Genomic DNA, 22,139 nt, shown 5'->3' with positions numbered 1-22,139 from the left:
TGTGTGGTGTGCAGGGCCCAGAGAGGGTTCTTATAGCTTCACAACGACCTATGGGAAGGAACACCTGTGAACCTGATCTGGGACATAAAGAGAGCTTACACATGATACTTACACTGATCACAAAGCTCAAACTGTCTGCTATATGTCTCTTTTTTTTTGCAGAAATGTGTTGAGAACTGTCAAGCACAACAGTTTCTTCAAATTAAGGGCCAAGTTTCCCACTGTCACCTAAAAATACTTGAACCCAAAAGTACGTTTCAGTTCTGATGTACAATTTTGAGACAGTCACCTGTGGCGTAATTGCCTTGTGACTAGTCACCCTAGAAGCACATTAAAATGATGTCAGGACAACACTGATTGCACCATGACAGATGGCTCTATGGAAACACAAACAGCTCCAAACCTTCACTCCAGACTATCATGAGCTATAAGGCAACAGAAATAATTTCAAAAATATTAATTTTATGCTTTCAAGAACACTCCAGAAATGATTAGAGTTGTAATTTAAAAAATACAATACAATACAATACAATACAGCTAACAATGAATAAAACACTTTGACAACATTTACTGTGGTACATTTTTCTGAACTACTGTTCAAAGGTTTTGGTTCAGAATGAGTTTTATTTTTTTTGAAAGAAATGACTTTTATTCAGCAAGGATGCATTTCTTTGATCCAAAGTGACAGTAACGACATTTATAATGTTATAAGACTTCAATGTCAAATAAACGCTGTTCTTTTGAAATTTCTATTCATCAGAAAATGCTGGAAAAATTTTAATGCATAAGAGGGGTCTTTTTTAAAAAACATTAAAAATATTACAAACCTCAAACTTTTAAATGGGAGTGTATGTTCAATGTTAATTCATGTTTGTTTATAATCATTAAATGGTGCAAATTTATACAACTCAAAATTTAAACATTTTAAAAATGAATCACGTAGAAAGTAACATTAAACAGCATTAATAAATGCAGTAAAACTATTATTTCTGTTAGCAACTGCAACTAGTATTCATTCTTCATGGATAAATATGATACAAACGTGTGCCTTTGAGCATACTGCCTCTATGAAAAGCTAAAGGTACATTTAAAAAATAAAAAAACATTCACAGTGCTCATTAAAAATTTGTGGAAACCCAGCCTCTCTTAAAGGTTATAGTGCGACTGTTGAGGTTTGAAACATGCATAATATCAATGGATCAAAGTCCTGTACAGCATAGCTCCTCACTTTTTACTATTTATTTGAGGGTATTTTCAAACACATTGGCAGATGGCTGACACCAAATACACGGTAATTTGCGTGAGTCATTATCCATTCACTGGCTGTTATTCAGTCTGCAGCTGGGCTTATCAGATTGGATCTTTTTGCTTTTACGCTCCTGCTTCTATGACATTCTTGCCGTAAAGGGTTAATTTTTTCTTGCCATAAAGGATTTTTTTGTTGTTTTTTTTTCAATCAGAAGAGTGGGTTTATTTTTGGGACGGTTGCTAAGGAATGCAGAAACTGTCATTTGTGTTTTTGGAGAGGAGGACTTTAAAAGGATGAAGGGAAGTGAAGTGATTTGCCCCCCTTTCGAAAGAATGCTCTAAAAATACCCCACACTGTTTCCCTGCGCCGGCCCACTGAATCTACACTAACCGGACGAAATCCATCTGGCCTTTCACGGCCACACTCACTCCCCACCTCTCTCCTTCTCAGCTGTTGGGTCTTCAGTGGCGCATGGCTGTCATGCACACACACATGTCTCTGGATGAGCGGCGCCCTTGAATTGGAGGATAGAGCTGGGGAGATGTGCTCTGCATGCCAATGAAATCACTGCTGTTTTAATAAAGACTCATTTCTGCTGATTTATTTAAGATGGCTCTGCAACATTACCACACAACCTTATGTTTTTTATCCTCTCGTAAGGTTTCTTATGGTCTAGGAAGATCTTAAAGTTTAATTTCTGTGTTAATGAGCTTGATTGCTGGCTCTTTCTCTCTTCGGCTGTCTGACCCTTCACGTCAGTATGCAGCATTGACGTCATGCCCAGGTCTCGGGGAGAGGCTGAGCCCTCAGGAGGCTATGCAGGAGAAGAGGAATGCGAGGGATTGTAAATTTGTAGGAACATAGCTGAGGAATTGTTTGAACGAATGCGTTTTGCATGAATAAAACATAAGCTGCGTAACCGATAGAGGAATTAGGTCAAAACAGTGGGAAGATAAAAAGTTTGGATGCGCGTGTTTGCTTGTGTGCAAGAAAATATGAGCACGCCGGATAAAAAGGTAAGGAAAAAACTGGACTAGGCCAGGGAGTGTAAGCCAAAGATTTCCAGAAAAAAATTGAGATAAGAGGGTCTTTAGAGTGTGTTAGATCCTATGGGTGACCACAATGCACTGCATACTCATGCCGCCCAAAGGCACAGTGGTAAACTCTGATTTTGCTGCCGGCTTTGTTTCATCCTGCAAACAAACACTGTGTATTCGTCCAGCACTTTACAAATATTTACTCTCATCTGGCCCTCGTGCAGCAAGGATGGAGAGATGTAGAAAAGCAGATTATCTCTTGTGAATGTGTGCAGTTCTAGTTTTAATTACCTTAAGTCTGGAAACCCCTTTCTTACTGACAGGGTCTATGGATTTCTAGGTTTATATTCTCGTAGTGTTACAAGGATTTTCAGCACTGGATACAGAGCACCATTCCCTAATGGATTCTGTGTATAAGTTTAAAGCTTGTAATGCTATGGATCATTGCAGGTTTTCTTTGGCTAAACCACAATTATAGACAGCCTAAAATATCTTCACTCTTCTCCCATTGAGCTCTGGAGAGAGAGTGCCCTCTAGGCCTGATTGTTAGTATTGCAGGAGAAATTAGTACAACAGTATTTTCCCCTGCAATACTAACAATAATGCTGCATTCCATTCAAAGTATTATGTTGGAAAATGCATGCATAATATTGCAGACTGAAAGTTAGATATGGAAACAAAATGACAATGCTAGCATTTGGTTTTAAGATGAAAATACAAAATTATTTTTTATAATACCATGGGAATTGGATAATCATATTTTATTCCATGTAGGATGTTGTGCAGTATGGCAATGGTCAAATAAAAATATATTTTTTTTAAGTTTATTGCAAAAATACTGTAAAAATGTATTCTGTGTAGCTATATTATAACATTTTCATTTATACACACCAATATAATAATGAACAGCATATACCCACACTGTTCAAAAAGTTTTTGAAGACTTGTATTTCATATGCCGTTTCTATTCATCAAAAATCATGAAAAAATGCATCATGGTTTTCACAATAATAATAATTTTTAACATTGATAATAATAAGAAAAAATAAGAAGAAGAAGAATGGCTGCTGAAAATTCAACTTATATTAGAAATAGACATAGTAGAAATAAATACAATTTAAAGGAAAACGCCACCTTTTTCCACTATGTTCTTACCTCAACTTAGATGAGTTATACGTAACGTTACTTCTCCCATCTCAGTGCGTGCACTCATCTCTGTCAGGCGGGAAGGAAGTCGACCACGAAGTGCCACCATCCTGTAGCAGAACTTCACTTGCATTAGCATCCCATTGACTCCCATTCATTTTGGCGTCACTTTGACGGCGAATACATCTGAGGCGTTTAAAGACTCCGTTTGTCCATTATTTATTTCTAAAGATACACGACAATGTATAAAGGGCTCCATTACCTTCTATGTTACATTATGGCCCGGTAGAAACAGTTTTTGTAAAAATAGGCTAACAATTGCGTCATAACCACTCGACTCTCTGTCGCGTTACCGTACAGACAGGAGGAGAAGCTCGCAGGCAATTAACTTAATATGGCGTACTGGGGTTAAATTTTAAAATACTATACAAAATAATTAATCAGAATACTTACTCCTGCTCACTCACGCCAAAGAACTCCCCGCTCAAGCTCGCCGTCTCTGCAAGATTAACGATGGCAGTTTGCACGCACAGCCACTTAGAAGATTTACATCTGTCAGACAGGTTGCTGACGTCGTCAAGCTTAGTTTGAGTCTGCGCGTCAGAAACGGAAGTGCTAAAATACGCTAAAAATCGGCTTCACTTTTCTCAAATTAGTTCCAATGGGGTCGCTGTGTCCATTTCTTTTACTATCTATGATCTCTGTAGCGCGTGACGCAACTATGCTAGTGTTTAGCTTAGCACCATACTTTCCTTAGGATCCAAACGGATGAATTTAGAAGCTACTAAACACTTCCATGTTTTCCCTATTTAAAGACGATTACATGAGTAGTTACACGAGTAAGTATGTTGACACAAAATAAACAGTGGCGATTTCCTAAGCTGATAAAAATGATGACTGTAATGTATGATGGAAGAACACTTCACCAATGTGAGGAGTTTTCAGGAGTGATGATATTACTGCCCCAAGGTTGAAGTGCTCTTCTGCCATACATTATAGTTATAATAAGTGTTTGGTAGCTTCTAAATTCATCCCTGTGTGGATCCTAAGGAATGAATGGTGCTAAGCTAAGCGCTAGCATAGTGGCGCCATGCACTACAGCGATTGAGTGCACGCACTGAGACAGGATAGATACGTATCAACTCTTCTTATTTGAGGAAACAACATAGTGGAATAAGGAAAAACTTTGGATTTTTTTTTTTTTATACTCTATTATTATTTCACAATATTTATATTCTTGCTGTATTTCTGATCAAATAAATGCAGCTTTGGTGAACATAAGATACTTCTTTCAAAAATCATACTAACTTACTGGAATAATTTTAATTTCTATAAAAAAGTATTCATGAACAAAGTAGAGTTTTGAATTAATTCAGTGGAATTTTGACCGTTAGAAGTGATTATTTGAAAATAATCAAACTTTCTTCATTTTACTTGAAAAGCCATACTGTAATTCAAAACCAAAACTTACCAACACATTTTAAAACAGAAGATATTACATTTCTCTCTAAATTCTCGTTTTAATGTGAGATGAGAAATAATTTTGAAGCAATGGCCAAATAATGATTGTAATGACTGCAAATCAATGTAATATTCCCAATGTTGCTTTATTTTATATCGCCACCATAATCTCTATGAAAATATTATCATTATTCGATACATGAGCCAGAAACTCTCAAGCTAACAGATTCTTCTCTTCTACACATACAGGTGAGAAGTTTGAGCTACATGCAGGCACAGAGTCTACACCCAGCGTTGTGGTCCATGTCTGTGACAGCGATACAGATGAGGAGGAGGAACCAAAGAACAACCCTAAACCAAAAATCATCCAGACCCGACGCCCAGACCTGCCAGTCTCACACTGAACTCTACAGCTCCGCACAGAGTCAGGAGGATTTATCCCCTCTACCATCTCCTTCACAGGACCTCTGTCACCCTCCTTCAGAACCTTTTTAAACACACAAACAGGGTCTGAGGGACTCTAATATGTGTTTCTCATTCAGCACACACATGTATACAATACTAAATGTGCTGTAACACAATTTTTTTTTATGTTGCAATACTCTATGTTAAATATGGCTGCTCTCTGTAACTCTTTCCCAATCTGACTCTGTTGTAATGTCATCTGATCACCAGTTAGAGGCAGCATGTAACCGTCCCTGCTCTCACCTACATTTCTGATTGGCTCCTGGGCTGTGGCACATGATAGTGTCAGATGTGCCTACTGGCTGATAGCTGGCCACTTGGCTTTGCTCTTGCACCACAACTATGTACCATTTGTACCCAGCAAACCATTAAGAATATTACATTCTTCATAAGGGCATGCTAGCCGCTAAATGTGGCTAAACACCAGCGCTGCATGTGGCACCCTTAGAAATATATCTTCCCTAACAAATTTCTGTCAAATAACCCTAGTATGGCAAAAGGATCCCTTTTGCAGATAAAAAATTGCAGACCACAAGAATCATTTTCTTCAGGCCAGTGCATGTTCTGGTAGCTGTGTTTCCCTATGTGTATAATTGTCTGTGTCTCACCAACAGTGTTCTTACAGGAAAATGATGCTTTTTAAAACATTAAGCTGACAGTTTGATCACACCTTTCAATGGAACCTATACAAGTTGCTTCCTCAATGTGAATTGTTTTTTTTTTGTTTTTGTTTTTTTGTTTTGTGCTTGTGCTCTTTTGAAGAGGGAAACCTTTTTTTCCCTGCAAGCTATCTTAGAGATTAGATAACATCAAATGGGTAATCAGATGTCATTTAATGAAGTCTGTATTATGCACGGTTGTTTTTAGAATTTAATGTAGCTGTCCAAATCCACAGCTCTCCTCATAGTCTGAGACTTTTCGCAAACAAGTTCATTTCTAATCATGTCAAAGAAAACATGTACAGTAGGATGCTAGTGAGACAAATCTTCCAAGTGCTATTACACAGTGGGTTACAAAAAGCAAACGTTAGGATGGTGATGTCGACTTTCCTTATTCAATCAGTATCTTTTTGGTGTGCCTAACTCATTTATGGATTATTTAGCTAAAATAAGCTATTTATATATCTAAAGTAAGTACATAACATCAAGGCATGCACACACAATATCCATAGATTGCAGTCAGCAGGTGTTGCAGTTGAATAGTCCACAAGTCGTCAAACTAAAGCACACGCATCCATAATAAAACGTGCTGCAGACGGCTCCGGGGATGAATTTAGCCTCCTGTAATAAATCCATGCATTTTTGTAAGAAAAATATCCATACTTCAAACATAATAAACATTTTTCTCTCACTTCTGGTATCTGTCATACGTGAAAGATGTTCCGGCAGATAATGCAGCATGGATTCACTACAGGAGGCCATTTTTCATCCCCCAGAGCTGTATGCGACATGTTTTATTATGGATTTGCATGCTTTGTTTGACTACTTGTGGACTGTTCAACTGCAACACCCGCTGACTGCAATGATAGAGCTTGGAATAGCCAGGAAAATTTTTTATATTACTCTGACTGGATTTGTCTGAAAGAAGAAAGTCATATAAACCTTGGATGCTTCAAGGGTGAATAAAACACAGGCTGATTTTTGAATTTTTGGGTGAACTAAACCTTTAATGTGATACTTGACTAACGCCCTTCGTTGAAGTGTTATTGTACGAGTATGTTGATATTAAGATATTAAGTTTTCCTTTCTCTTTGGAGTGTTACAAGCTGTTCGTGCACAGATATGATCCTTAAAGTTGCAAAGACTAAAGTCTCAAACCCAAAGAGATATTCTTTATAAAAGTCAAGACTCGCCCACACTCCCCTGTAACCGCTCGTTCTAACACGCCCCACATGTCTCCGTCACGATATGGGAAGATTAGCATAAAACCGCCCAAATGATCACAGAAAGAAAGGAGGAGTAACTTTTATTCTCTCTGTTGCCACCGCTATCGTGTTGTGGAGATGCTGTGTGTTTCATCATGAAAGTGTAACTACTTTGTTTGGCCTTCCAAAAGAGGAAACAACTAGAAATCAGTGGTTAAGTTGTATTTACGATACTGTTCCAGAAAGGTTCAACCCAAATATTTGTGTGTGTGCAACGCATTTAACGGAGGACTGTTTCCTGAACTTACAATGCTGGCTGTTCTTACTCACAACCTGTAAGTATGTTTTCATATTTAAATAATTTGTTCAAAATGAGTTTTGAGCAATGTAGAGTAGCGCTTGTTGTTTGTCATTTCTCCGATCACAAATGCAGACAAATGGCTTTATGTTTACACGCGATGCAATGTGTAAAAAAACTATGTAAGTCATAATCTATAATTATGTCCCCACTGGATGCAACAAATGCCTCATTTGTATTGGGTTTTATTGTTTTTGTCTCGTCGCACCAGGACACGGCATCACAGTAAGGGGCGTAACATTTCCGTCACATACTTGTGGTATTCGGCCAATCACAATGCACTGGATAGCTGGCCAATCAGTGTACACCTTGCTTTTCAGAACGATGAGCTTTGTAAAAATCTACGCGTTTCAGAAAGAAAGGGCAAAGAGGAGCAACAAGAATGTACAGTATGTGGAAAATAATGTGTTTTTTGAACCTTAAACCGCATAAATGCATTGCATTACACCAAATACACCAAATAATGTTCTTTTTAGCAAAGTCATATGACTCCTTTAAGGAGGTTATCTGGCTTAAACACCTGTTGTTCCGTGTTCACGATTTGTTAAGGGTGGTAGCTGTTTTTTTCTCAAAGCTCCGTTGAATTGGATTGCTCTTTGGTCCAAATGCTGTTGGTTAGCAACTCATCTGTGTGTGTCCATAAGCCAGAAAGAATGTAGAAATAATACACACCATCCCCCTGAAGCAGTGACTCTTTCACTGTTTTGGACACAGGGTACTGACAGCTCTCTCTTGACATCTGCATCATGACACACAGATGTTCCATTATGCTACCACAGCCTCAAGCCTTATTTGATCTATTGCTCACAAGACGAGCAGTGCACACTCTGGTCCTCTTCTCTGAAAATAAACATGAGGCATAGTACATGTCAATAGGATAAATGTGTAAACTAATGGGATGAGAGCAATATATCAAAATCAATACCAACCAACCATCCACTGCCTTGGACTTTCCCTTCCAATTCATTATTGCCCGCTTGGCCAATCAGCTCTTCACGTATTCTCTCCTCACAATGACAAAAATCTATTGCAGTCTCACATGCTGCCAGCCTTCCTTGCCGTCATGTAATTTAAGATTTTTGTATTGTTCTGTATTGCACTTTCTTATTCACATGACTGTACACACTGTCACTCAGTAACTGTGTTTCCTTTTATTTTTCATGTACTCCTGAAGACATGATATTATCGCTGTTCTCAAAGTCTGTGATCTGGAGTTAGTGTCACTGATGTTGGGAAAGAATATCTGTATTGTGTGTACTCGAGCAAAACCATTGGTGATCTTGTCATCTACATGTGCGTCCTGCCTGCCGACACAAAGGAGACATATCTGTATATATTAATCAATAATATTTTTACTGCATTTTTGTACAAATATTCATGGTAGCCATGTACAAGTAGTTGAGATGATTCTTTGTTAGTATTAAAAAAAAAAAGTTTGGTTTTAAAACTGTGGTGTGGTCTGATGACTTGTGAAGTTTATGATGTACAGTATAGATAAATCAACATAAATGTGACATAGTTTAATCATATTTAATTATGGTCCATGAGACAAAGGCATAGGCTAAAATAAAAATTAGGGCTGGTAAACGATTACAATTTTCAATCTAATTAATTACATGATGTGGAGATTAATCTAATTAATCGCACATCAGATTTGGAGAAATTACTCTGAAAAGATAATTTAAAGTCATTGTTATGCAAAGCATCAAACAGAGATTACAAAAAAGAGGTTCAGAAAGAAATATTTTGTTTGATAAAATGTATTACATATACTCTTTTGGACCATGTAAGTAAATGATGACAGAATTGTTATTTTTGGTTGGGTGAACTATAACTTTAATAATTTAGTTTCTTAATTTTATTATTATTACTATAAAAATATCAAATTATTTCTTTATTGAAATTATACGCTAAATAATAAACTAAAACTGCCAGTAGGCGGTGGTAATGTCTTAATGACTAAGTAATCGAGTCATTTATTCATTCGTTTGATTCGTTCAAATGGCTGATTTTTATATTATATTATATTCTGATGACTTTTGTAACCACGTGTTGGTAATTACATCGTGTTGGCAATTACATCGTGCTGATTTTTAATCAGTTCTTTGAAACAAAAGATTAGATTAGAGGATACGAGTTGTGCTTCGCATCAAGAATGATGCAATTTCTGCCCTCTAATGGACCGGCATTGACGCTACGGGCTAAACGGAGCAATTTAAGAGTTATTTTATTTAGTATATTAATGTTAACAATTTCTCATTTCCTGACACTGTAGGTCAAGTGGATTAGACACTTTAGATGATGACATGACAATGATAATGACATTATAATATTTTTTAATTAGGTGGCTAATACCAATGATCAAATGTGCTTTTAAAGTTGAGATTCAGCAGCTTACAACAATAACCAAAATGTGTACACTTGTTTTATTAGGCTACTTCAAAAGAGAAAGCGTGATTAAACCACAATGCATACTTATAAAGGATATTGACTGGTGTTTATTTCAATGTTGAGACAATTATTATTTTAGAAGAATTAAATTATTTTAGAAAAGTAAACTTTTATCAGAAGGCATCATCTCAATTACAAAAATAAATCCCCATTTGCTACCATTTTTATAATGGTTGTCTTCAAATGGAGTTTCACTATCCACCAGAAGATGGCAGTCATACCATCTGTTACTGCCAAGTACTCTAACCTAATTTTAAAATAAATTTTAGCTAAATTCCACATTTATTAATGTAGTTTTGAGACTTGGCTGCAATAAAATAGCGATCAGTCTCATTTAAATATTATTTAATTTCAATGTCATCGTATAGCATTATGCAAGCAAGAATCAGTGCTTGTCTTTTTAAAGTAAATATAACAATTAAACATTTTTTTTAAATTGAAATCTTTTGGTCATGTGACCTTCATCAGGCGTTGCATACTTCTTAAACTTTTAAAGTGAAATATATATATATACTTTTGTGACCTGAGTCACTAACTTGCCTAGTCCAAGTCAACACTGTGTGTGTATTTGTGTTCCAGGCCCAGGTTCCTGGACCAAAGTGCGTGCGTCACCGAGTGTCCTTGTTTCACAGCATTGCAGAAAGCAGCCTGTTAGAAGCTGTGCCAGGCCAGGTTCCTGAGCAACAATGCTAGTCTTGCCCAGAGAGACCCTCTTCGACTGTGGCACAGGAATAGGTGCATGGAGCGGTAGCCACCTGCTCAGAGGATTAGCCAAAACCACACATGCCCAAACCCACCAGAGACCCTCCATAAACACCAATTGCTTTCCAATATACCTATTTTTGCTGTGAACACTTAAGCATTTGTGTCTTTGGCTCACTATTTAGAAGAATATCACATTCGCTCTATTTTGTGAATTGTAAAATCACAGTCAATAATCAAACTACACAAAGGTAAAGTTAGAACAGTTTACCAGAGCACAATTATAAACACAGTTATAAAGAAAACTAGTTTCTAGATTAGTTTACCTGCTTGACGCAATGGCATTAATGTACACCCCCCCCCCCCCCCCCCCCCCCAAAAAAAAAAAGTTCACACAAAAATAATTGTCTTACACAGACCAATCATTTCGCTTCATAAGACCTCAATAATGTTGTTAGAAGCCATGGGTAGAATTTTGTGTTTCCTGTTCTGCTCTTTCCATTCTTAAAGTGACAGCACCCGTTGTAGTCAACTATTTATTTAAACAACACTTTTTTGCATTATGAATGCTAATTGGTTTTCATGCACAGTTATTTGTGCCATCATCAAAGGGTTTTGTTTTTCACAGCGTTCCTGGTACAACATACACAGATTCTCCTGTGTGAATGCAAGAGGCTGTGTTTTTTTGTGTGGGACTGCAGTCCAGTCTTTAATTAGGGAGATGAAATATGCACTCATATTTTTAGAAAGGGACAAGAATGCTTGTTTGCATGGCTGGGATGGAAGGAAACACATACATGTAGGTAGTGGACAGATGGAAGGATGAATAGATATGTATGCGAATCAAACAGACAGATGGATCTAGAACAAGCACACAAACATGAACCCATAATCCTGCCTGCCATAGACAAGAATGTGTCTACCATTTATTTAAATCTCAAGTACACAGTGGACCTAAAAATTATATAGGCACTTAAGCCACACTTAATGTACCTATGTCATTGCATTACACAGAATATGTCAGTAGATTTTGCTATCAAACACATTGGTCACAAAAACACACATATAATTTTTATATCCAACAATTTCATGTATTGCAGTGGTCTGGTCATTGTATTATTGATTGCTTCAATTAAGGCAAGTTAATATCAATTTGTCTAACCAAAGGACAGTAAAAGCATGCTAATTTTTACTCTTCAGCCCTATTGGGCAGGAGACCCCGGTGCCACCCAGTCCACAGTAGCCATTGGGGTTCTTGCTGAGGTATTGCTGGTGATAGTCTTCTGCATAGTAGAACTCCTTAGTCATTGTTATTTCTGTAGTGATGGCTCCAAAACCCTCTTCAGTCAGCATCTGCGACAAAAGGCCATTTATAATCAATATACAGTGCCATTTATTGTTTAAATGCATCTAGCCTGCTGAGATCAGTGTATTTTTGTTGTAGCCTTAAAGTAAGTTTCCTATTTTAGAACAAAATAGAAGAATGATATGAAATCTACATAAATCAAGCCTTTTTGTTTTTATCCACTGATTTCAAATGTTGAAATAAAGGTCCCTTTCACTAAAAAACGTTGTAAGTTAAAAAAAAAAGATTATTTTTTAAAATATTTCCACCATCTTTAACATTATATATATCCATATATATAAACACGTATAATGGTTTGTACAAAATTACTATGTAGCATAACTGGTTTTAGCATTAATAATAATAAGAAATGTTCTTAAGCAGCAAATCAGAATGTTTTCTGAAGGATCATGTGACACTGAAAGTGGAGTAATGTGCTAAAAAATGCAATTAAAAATATAATAAAACAGAAACATTTTTTTTTCTTTATATTTGTGATCAAATAAATGTAGCTTTGGTAAATAAAAGAAAAGACAACATAAAATCAAAAATATCTTACAGGGTGAAACTTCTTAACATAATTGTACATGTAATAATAAATATATTTTAGGGTTGGCAATATTCTTGCATTACATTTAACATCCTGGTGTTCTCTTTCAGGCGCATGGTAAATACTTTGTGTGCCAGTGCAACATTCGTTTAGTGAGAGACAAAGGGAGTAATGGAGATTTCTAAATTGAGAGGGAATGGCAGATGTTCACTTCTCATTCCAGATGTTCAAAGTAGTCAGCTAGGAGGATTATTAAGAGTATGAGTACCCTGCACTCCTAAAGCCTGAGGCCAGGCACACACTCCCAATGATCCCTACAGCATCCACGGCTTCCACATGGCTGGTGAATAGAGAGTCTATATTGATCTGCCTCCGTTTGTCTTTCTTTCTCAGTCAGAGTTTGATTGTTTGGGGTCGATGAGAGAAAGCAGTGGGACTGTGGCTTTTGTGAAACTAAGATATCACTGCACCCGATTACAGTTCCACAACCCACCTTTACCTATGGACAGTCTAACCCGAGGACATCTGAACTTAATAAAACAGCTAGTTCTGATGCTGAAATCTGATTGGATCAGCCACATTAAAAGCTGTTAGAGAGCCAACTGTGGCTGCAAGTCAATTTTACATTTACACCAACACTCTAAAGAATTTTCCAAAGGTGTTTTACTCATTTTAATTACACAATGCATTGTGGAAATGTCTGCAGAATTATATTACTTTCTTTGTTTTGTTTTTGTATTAATGTAAGTCCATATTAATATATTGAAATTAGAATATTATGAAAATATATAATATTAAATATGAATATTAATATTGGCAATTTGAAAAGTTTGATTTAAAAGGATATTTTGTTTATTTTTACCACGGATTAATAAAATAAAAATACATTTTATTGCCATTGTTTATTAAAGCTGCACTTTGTATTGTGCCCAACAACATCCCTTAGTAAATGACTGTAACACACTGCCTCAGTTGGCTTATTGTTAAAGTCCTCTGCCTTTCCCATCTTTGGAAAGAAAGGCTGCATAAGAACTCTCTAAATTTTTGACATTGTGACACCTGACATGCCTTACAAAGTCAAGGTTTTGAAAAATGAGTTTTGCTTGCAATAGCACCTAGTCACCAAACTTTCCCATTCTCTAACCTCTTTCTCTCCATCTCTACGTCTCAGTGCCTGTGCGAGAGGGAGGGTTGATTCTGTGAAGGAACTTGCCAACTACCATATTTTGCTGACCATCTGGCAAGAAGCAGTTATGCACCTGTTAGGAGCAGCTGCAGGAGACAGGAGAATAGGTACAGACATATCATCTCTCTCTCTGTCTCGCTCTCTTTTTATAAAGTCCTAGCAAACCCTGTGCATCCATCAATCCATCCATCCATCAGGTGCCCTAAGGGGCCACAGGGAGCTCCGCCAATTAAGACAAATTAATACAGGTTCAACTGGAAGGTATGCAGGCAAATGCGCAGGCTTTCACCAGATGAAAAATTTCATCCTGTACAGAAAATTGAGGTTGTTACATTGTCATGGAATTTGAAGAAAACACTTAAAATTAAAAAAAAAAAAAAAAAACTGCTGACAAGACCAGCATGCATTTACATGGCAGCCCAGGCTAATTTATTATAGTTAGAAAAAATGATTTGGTGATGGTCTATCTGGTGGCCTGATATATCTTGATAAACGTAAGCCTCAGTTCAGCCAGAACAGCCACAATAGTCTTTTCTAAAGTATGCACCCTTCTGAAAATAATACATGAGATATTTATTTTCATAGATGCACAGGTTGTGGCTCAGATTGTGACTAAAATGAGACAAGTGAGAAAAAAAATAATAATATATATCTATATATATATATATATATATATATAATAAAATAATAATAATTAATACATATACAGTAGTCAGCATTTGAAGTTGATCAAAACCTTTCATCAAATAAAACCTACATGCGTTCTTGTCTTAGGACAACTTTAATAAATAGTTTTTGATCCACTTCAAATGTTGACTACTGCATATACACATCCCAGGTTTGTGTTTCCTGTACATAACAATGAATGCAACTTCCCCCAATGTCCAATTCTTGAACAAAGTTCTCTTAAGAACCAGTTATTTTTAATGAGTCAGTCAAAAAGATTCATGAACTTGCTGCGCAAATTAGGCCCTGTCCCAAATGGCGCACTTCATGTGTACTTTCGGTCTGGTGGACTTAAATTGCGCGTGCAGTCCGTAGGCTGTCCTCATTCAGCATTTTAATGCTCTGAAGTGTGCTCAGCAGTGCCCCCTTTGTACCCTTGAAGCGGTCTTCCACGAAGCCCGCATAGATGCAGGCTCTGCACACTTTAACTACCCAGGAATCCTAGCGAAATGCCAATCAGACAACGGATGGGAGGAGATTTCGCTCAAGAGCAATTGATATCGCAAACATAATAATCCATTGAATAATACGATCGCATTACGATTCATTAAATAAATAGAACCAAATGTCAGGGCTTTACTGAGGGGCTTTACTAAAGAGCTAGAGCAGAGATAATTCCCATTTCCACCATCAGGGCAATAAATAAGATTTTCCAACCAACAGGAAATGTTACAAAACTGCCTGGAAGAGGACAGGTGTCTATATCGTCCTAATGCATGGTGAGAAGGAGCGTTTGAGTGGCTAAAGACTCTCCAAGGGTCACAGCTGGAGAATTGCAGAAAATAGTTGAGTCTCTGGCTTAGAAAACCTTGTCAAACAGAACCTACATCAACACATGTTGTTTTGGAAGGTTACAAGAAAAAATATCCTAGCTCGTCCAAAAATAAATTAAAGCATAATCAGTTATCAGCCATGACTGGAACTTTAAATGGGAATGCCTTCTTTGATCATATTTACCAAGAGTGCCAATGACTGTATGTAAACCTAGTATTTATATTTAAAACTGTAAATTTATCTGAAACTCACACACATTTATTATGTGTTCAAATTGTAATCTTAGTTCAAAAGGAACATTATGTATTATTACAACTCTATACATTATTTATAGAAGCATATATATATTGTCTAATGCCCAGATGGCAGAAGCAAAAGCAACCAGACTACACCATTGTTTCTGGCGTGACAATCGAGTCTGTCCCAAAAATACCTCTCAATGCGCCCTCGTGGACTTGCGCCAAGGGCCCTATAGGTCTGCAATACATGATGTCACCAAAGTGTGGCCATTTGGGACAGGGCCTTAGTGTCTTGAATCAGACCCAATGAATCAGTGAATCAGTGAAAGGCATTTCAGAGTTCTCAACTGTCTCACTATAATGTCATTTTTCATTTGTTTTCTGAACTAACCAGGAACTTGAAATCAAAGATACATATTATAAACATTTATGTTATCATAAAAAGTAAGTAAAAATGTCTTATTTTTTTTCCGTTTTGAGTCAGTAAAGCCATCTGACATGGCCTAGCAATGCCTTCACGAATAACACCGCACAAGAACTCCGGGTCTGTTCCATCAACCACCACTCTCAGCAGGCAAGTGCCAACCAGCAGCTGGCCAAGCTGGCATGAGCCAAATGCAGCAAATCCCTGCATTCTGATGCCCTGCACAGGGGTTGGCTCCACCCATCAACACACCATCACCAGCTCCCTCTCCATCACATGTGCAGCTATTAGCAGGAACAGTCACCAAGGAGACGTGCTGTTGGGCAGCATGACACAGTTTTGTGCTATCAAAGAGAAGAGGTATATGACCAATTTACTGATAATAGCATATCAAGTTGTCAATTTCCATTTCTACATTTGGAACACACATATGAACAGCTGAAGCAAGAACCTTCCTGAAAACAGACCAGAGCTGTGAGCCAAGAGCTAATTATGGAGAACATTAAGATGAGTTTAATTTTCTGTTCATTTAGAAAACAGGAAGTATTATTACATTCACTCTGGAATACTTGATATTGATTAGTCTATCGGGGTAGTGTGCAGTAAAACATTTAGTATGACTACTGCTGTACTGGAGATTTAAAACGTACATGCAATGTACCAGTATGTTAATGTCACTTGTATCATTATAAATCAGTCTTCATAAGTGTTTAATTGAGATTTGAATTGAGAATAGTTGAATAAATAAGCTTTCCATTGATGTATGGTTTATTAGGATCGGACAATATTTGACCGAGATACAACTATTAGAAAATCTGGAATCTGAGGGTAAAAAAAAAAAAAATCTAAATACTGAGAAAATCGCCATTGAAGTTGTCCAAATGAATTCTTAGCAATGCATATTACTCATCAAAAATTACGTTTTGATATATTTACGGTAGGAAATTTACAAAATATCTTCATGGAACATGATTTTTACTTAATATTCTAATAGATTTTTGGCATAAAAGAATAATATAATATTGAAATTATAATCTTGACCCATACAATTTTTTTGGCTATTACTAAAAACATACCCCAGCAACTAAAGGCTGGTTGTGTGGTCCAGGGTCACATTTTATTTTTATACCAATGCAAGAACGTCTAATTTTGAAAGAAATTAATACTTTTATTCAGCGAGAATGCATTTATCTGATCAAAAGTGACAGTAAAGACTTACACGGTTAAGAAAATACAGTTCTTTTGAATATTCTATTTATGAAAGAATCCTGAAAAAAAATCTGTCAGAATACATTTGGTGTTCAGAAATTATTCTTGAGCTCCCAACCAGCATATTCGAATTTCTGATGGAGCATGTGGCACTTAAAACATTGCAGTGTCATCATAGAAATAAATGACATTTAAAAAATATACATATAGATTTAAAATTGTAATATTTTATGGAATTACTGTTTACTGTGTTTTTGCTCAAATAAATGCATCACTGGTGAGCTTAATTAAAAAAAAAAAACATCTTCAAAACACTGAGTAATCACACACACTGTATAGTACAGATAGGAAGTGAATTCAAATGCAAATCTTAGGTTTATTTATGCTATGTTAACCTCTTTCCTTTCTCTGTGGAGGATTTACTGAGCTTTATGTGTCTTTGATGTAGAGAACAACATTCAAATTAAAAAAAAGGTTTTTTTTTTATAGCAGCTGAGCACAAGGAATGTAAATAATGTCCGGCTCTTTGATTTGAAACTGCTATGAGGATGAATGAATAAAAAGCAAAGAGATGTCGCCTGGTTTATTCTCATTATCCTTTTGTTTTAGCCTGACTCTAGCCTACAATTGAATTCCAGTCCCCAGTGTGGCACATGGTCTCTGGTCTGTCGTTATTGTTCACCTCATCCTTTTGTCCTTGAGCTCCTTGAGTGGCATTGATGTTGAGACGGCCATTCAAAACCAGCAAACGGTTTTATTCTCTGAGGAAGAGTCATTTTTATATGCATCAAACATGGAACAAGTCACAGGTAGAAATCGTTGAATGCTTTGACTTGAAATCATGTGTAGTGTGGACAGCATATGGTTATGTTTTTAAGTGGGGCCCGTCTGTAAAATAGATCTACTTCAATCAGCAGACACTAAGAGAGAGACTAAGATGAGTGTTTCTCTCTGCATGTCAGTTCTATCTTTTATTCATTTGTACACTTATTCAATCATATCTTCATTATGCCACATGCCTCCCGTGGTTAGGGGTCACTGGTCCTCCAGGGAGCATGCGGTTCACCCCACCCATGAGTGATGCTCAATTCATGTGGCTTTGGAAAGGGGGTCGTCAGCCTACAGGGACCCAGAGTCCTCCCAAACAAAGAGGCTAGACAAACACCATCCACAGACAAACACAGAGGGCCTGATTCCAGTGACCTCATGCACAGCCTCTTTAATTCAAAGAATGAAGACAAAGACCTTAAGCTTCACTCTGAGGGACACCGTGATGGATGATGTCAACGCTGACTACATGCGACACGTCAGTTCCTTTAACTGGAAAGACAACTGAGATAAAATGCAAATGACCGTTATTTTGGTTCTGTATGAGCTCAAATGATGCTTTATCTCAGATAGATTCAAATAGTGTTTAGATAAGAATACAATCTACATTGTGATTAACCAAAAAAATAGGAAGGTGCTATTAAAAATAGGATCAAAGAAATCAAAAGACATCAGGCCTTGTGCTTTGGATGCTAATATATCTCTGAATCCCTCCAAATGTCAGGAGTGAAATGATTACGGAGTCATCTCTGAAACATGCGGTGGAGTAGGTGATGGCGTGGTGCTGAGCTGTTTGGTGACATGTTCCTGTGTTTTGTTTGCATGCTGAAATTGCACGCTTGAAATTCAGACTAATTAATTTGCGTGTCAGACATATCAGTCATTTGGTATGCAAATACCTGCATGTCCTGGTTAAGCACAAAAAAAAAAGAGAGAGAAATGTGAGAGTCAGAGATAAGCAGCCTAATTTTTTTGGTGAAGCAATTTTAAACTAAAGAAGGGAAACAGTAAAATTAGAGAGAAGGAAAAAGCAAGGTGTCATAAAGCTAGCATCAAATTAGCAAGAGGAATATTAGAGGCAAAGACTAAATACTTTTAAAGGTAATATACACATACTCCAAATTATGCCTTTAAAGGAGAAGTTCACTTTAATCTTTTTGCCATTTTTTACCCCTACTCCCAACCTTAATATTTTTATCTTTTACAATGAGAAATAAAGGCATAAATCTCTAAAGAAATTTCAACTCTTTTTCTACAATAACAGCTTATGATGCCAGGATTGAATATACTGAGCTCAGAAAATGCACACTGCATGGCTCAATAATTAAGAGGTGTGTCCGAAAACTTTTATATTAACTATACACACACACACACACACACACACAATCACCGGACACTTTATTAGGTACACCTGTTACATTGTTTGGTAACACAAACTGCTAATCAGAAAAATCACATGTCAGCAACTCAATGCATTTAGCCATCTTGATGTGGTGAAGACGACTTGAAGTTCAAACCGAGCATCAGAGTGGTGAACAAAAGGGAATTTAAGTGACTTTAAACATGGAATGGTTGTCAGTGCTAGACGGGCTGGTCCGAGTATTTCAAAAACTTCTGATACTGGGATTTTCACGCACATCGGTTTACAGGGAATGGTACGAAAAAGAGAAAATATCCAGTGAGCACCAGTTGTGTGGACGAAAAAGCCTTGTTGATGTCAGAGGTCAGAGGAGAATGGGCAGACTGGATAGAGATGATAGAAAGGCAACAATAACTCAAATAACCACTCGTTACAAACAAGATATGCAGAATACCATCTCTGAACACACAACACGTTGAACCGCATGGGCTACAGCAGCAGAGGACCACACCAGGAGCTGCTCCTGTCGGCTAAGAACAGAAAACGGAGGCTACAATTCACACAGAATCACCAAAATTGGAAAATAGAAGATTGGAAAAACGTTGCCTGGTCTGATGAGTCTCTATTTCTGCTGCAACATTCGGATGGTGTCAGAATTTGGTGTAAAGAACATGAAAGCATGGATCCATCCTGCCTTGTCCCCTCGGTTCAGGCTGTTGGTGGTGGTGTTATGGTATGGAGGATATTTTCTTGGCACACTTTGGACCCCTTAGTACCATTTGAGCATTGTTTAAACACCACTGCCTAACTGAGTATTGTTGCTGATCATGTCCATCTCTTTATGACTACACTGTACCCACCTTCTGATGGCTACTTCCAGCAGGATAATGCTCACAAAGCTCAAATCATCTCACACTGGTTTCTTGAACATGACAATGAGTTCACTTTACTCAAATGGCCTCCACAGTCACCAGATCTCAACCCAATAGAGCAGCTTTGGGATGTGGTGGAACGGGAGATTCACATTGGATGTGCAGCTGACAAATCTGCAGCAACTGCGTGATGCTCTCATGTCAATATGGACCAAAATCTCTGAGGAATGTCCAACACCTTGAATCTATGCCACGAAGAATTAAGGCAGTTCTGAAGGCAAAAGGGGGTCAAACCCAGTACTAGCAAGGTGTACAAGGATGATGACAGAATATTCATTTTTAGTAAATTAATTAACTTCCATTGAGTAATTGATGCCACTTGAACATTCAAAATGCTCAAATATGTACTCCGTTCGAGCATATTTTATTACAGGTCTTTGCATAGAAGCAGACATTCGTCTCCAGGACTGAGATCACTTGTCAACATTACAGACACAGATTTAATCTTTAGTAACTTAGAGTTAGTAGAATGTTTAAAGTGGACTATCAAAATAATGTGTAACTGACTTCTTTCTGAACTGTTTTTGTTCATACAATTAAAGAAAATGCCCAAAACAACAGGATGACCCAGACACATCCATCAAAAGGTTGTCTTTTGTGTTCTACAGAAGAAATAAAGTCATTCAGGTTCGAAATTATATGAGGTTGAGGCAAAATGTGTCAAATAAACCACACCTACATTTTTTTTTGAAGACAAAATAAGCATTGTTATAGAACAGTGGTTCTCAATTCCAGTCCTCGCGGCCCACCGCTCTACATATTTTGCATTATTTTGTCTTTCTTATTTAACACCTTATTCAGATAACTAGCTGAATTAGATGAGAGATCCATGCACAAACTGTTTCAATTGTCATGGTCTCTTCTGATTTCTACTTCCTGAGCACAGGAAATCAGATGTGTGCTATGTCACCGCCTGCAGTGTCTATACACAGACAAAACTTACTACAGAAGTGTGAAATGTGAAATATTAGACCACGGTAAATAAATAGAGAATACGCATCTAATGGATTCTAAGGGTGGAGGTACCTATGCATGGTAGTTAAAACTGGTTCGCTTTACAAGGCATGCATTTGCTTTTGTGCTGGATTTGCCCTTGAGATCAGGGTCTGTGTCTTTGAAAACTCATCTGCTGGCAGTGATACTGGCATGGCTGTTGAGGAAGGTGGCACCATTTATTTCCTGGCAGCTCTGTGCTTCTGTCCATAATGATGTTTAAGGCCATGTGTTCTCCCGTGCCAAAAATCTGTTCTATAGCATTTGTTGAGGTCTCTTGAGGATATCTTCATGAAGGAAAATGAAGTCTGGAGTCGCTAGAAGAACAACGAGGGGAGAAAATGGGATGGGAGGACCAGTGGTCAGATGGTAAAGAGGGAAGACAAACCCATAAAGACAGCCAGCCATCTGATCTGGAAACAGTAGTTCGGTCATGCTCGACTGTAGGCATAAATGTGCTCTGATGCTTTGGGTTTGTGGGCTTTAATTAGATTTCAGATCACACAGAAGCAAATAATCAGTTTCTCTGGACAAGTTAGAATCTCTTTATGAGATGCAATGTGTCAAACTATGAGGTGACTAACTAAGAGACCAAAACAATAAAACAGATGAGATGAGGTAAAACAAGACGAAATTAGATGACAATGAGATCTAATTGAGACAAGACGAGACGAGAAGAGGTCGGAATAAATAAGACGAGATGGGATGAGACAACAGATCACAATGTCTAGAAAAGTAGAGAAAATAAAGAGAAATGATGAGGCGATAATACAACAGAATAATATATATTATATGATGTACACTAAGAACAAATGTTAAGAGACAAAACATGCAAGATGA

General features: G+C 37.3%; 2 protein-coding genes across 6 annotated transcripts in view; one reads left to right on the top strand and one right to left on the bottom strand.

Moving 5' to 3' along the window:
• LOC127938493 (calcipressin-2) overlaps nucleotides 1-9,027 on the top strand; it is a 66,975-nt gene extending 57,948 nt beyond the window's left edge. For all 3 annotated transcript variants that reach the window (XM_052535143.1, XM_052535144.1, XM_052535145.1), the window contains one exon: nucleotides 5,143-9,027. In XM_052535143.1, the coding sequence (XP_052391103.1) occupies nucleotides 5,143-5,297 (155 nt within the window). In that variant the 3' untranslated portion in view covers nucleotides 5,298-9,027. The remainder of the gene's footprint in view (nucleotides 1-5,142) is intronic.
• Nucleotides 9,028-11,627: 2,600 nt separating this feature from the next.
• LOC127939060 (mitochondrial peptide methionine sulfoxide reductase) overlaps nucleotides 11,628-22,139 on the bottom strand; it is a 58,918-nt gene continuing 48,406 nt past the window's right edge. For 2 of the 3 annotated variants that reach the window (XM_052536059.1, XM_052536063.1), the window contains exon 6: nucleotides 11,628-12,086. In XM_052536059.1, coding sequence (XP_052392019.1) covers nucleotides 11,916-12,086 — 171 coding nt within the window. In that variant the 3' untranslated portion in view covers nucleotides 11,628-11,915. Of the gene's footprint in view, nucleotides 12,087-17,491; nucleotides 17,948-22,139 lie in introns of those variants that run through there. The other variant, XM_052536060.1, reaches the window with a different exon arrangement.

Source organism: Carassius gibelio, chromosome A20 (genome assembly GCF_023724105.1).
Source record: "Carassius gibelio isolate Cgi1373 ecotype wild population from Czech Republic chromosome A20, carGib1.2-hapl.c, whole genome shotgun sequence".
NCBI classification, from domain to species: domain Eukaryota; kingdom Metazoa; phylum Chordata; class Actinopteri; order Cypriniformes; family Cyprinidae; genus Carassius; species Carassius gibelio.
This window is presented reverse-complemented; position numbering and strand designations above follow the sequence as displayed.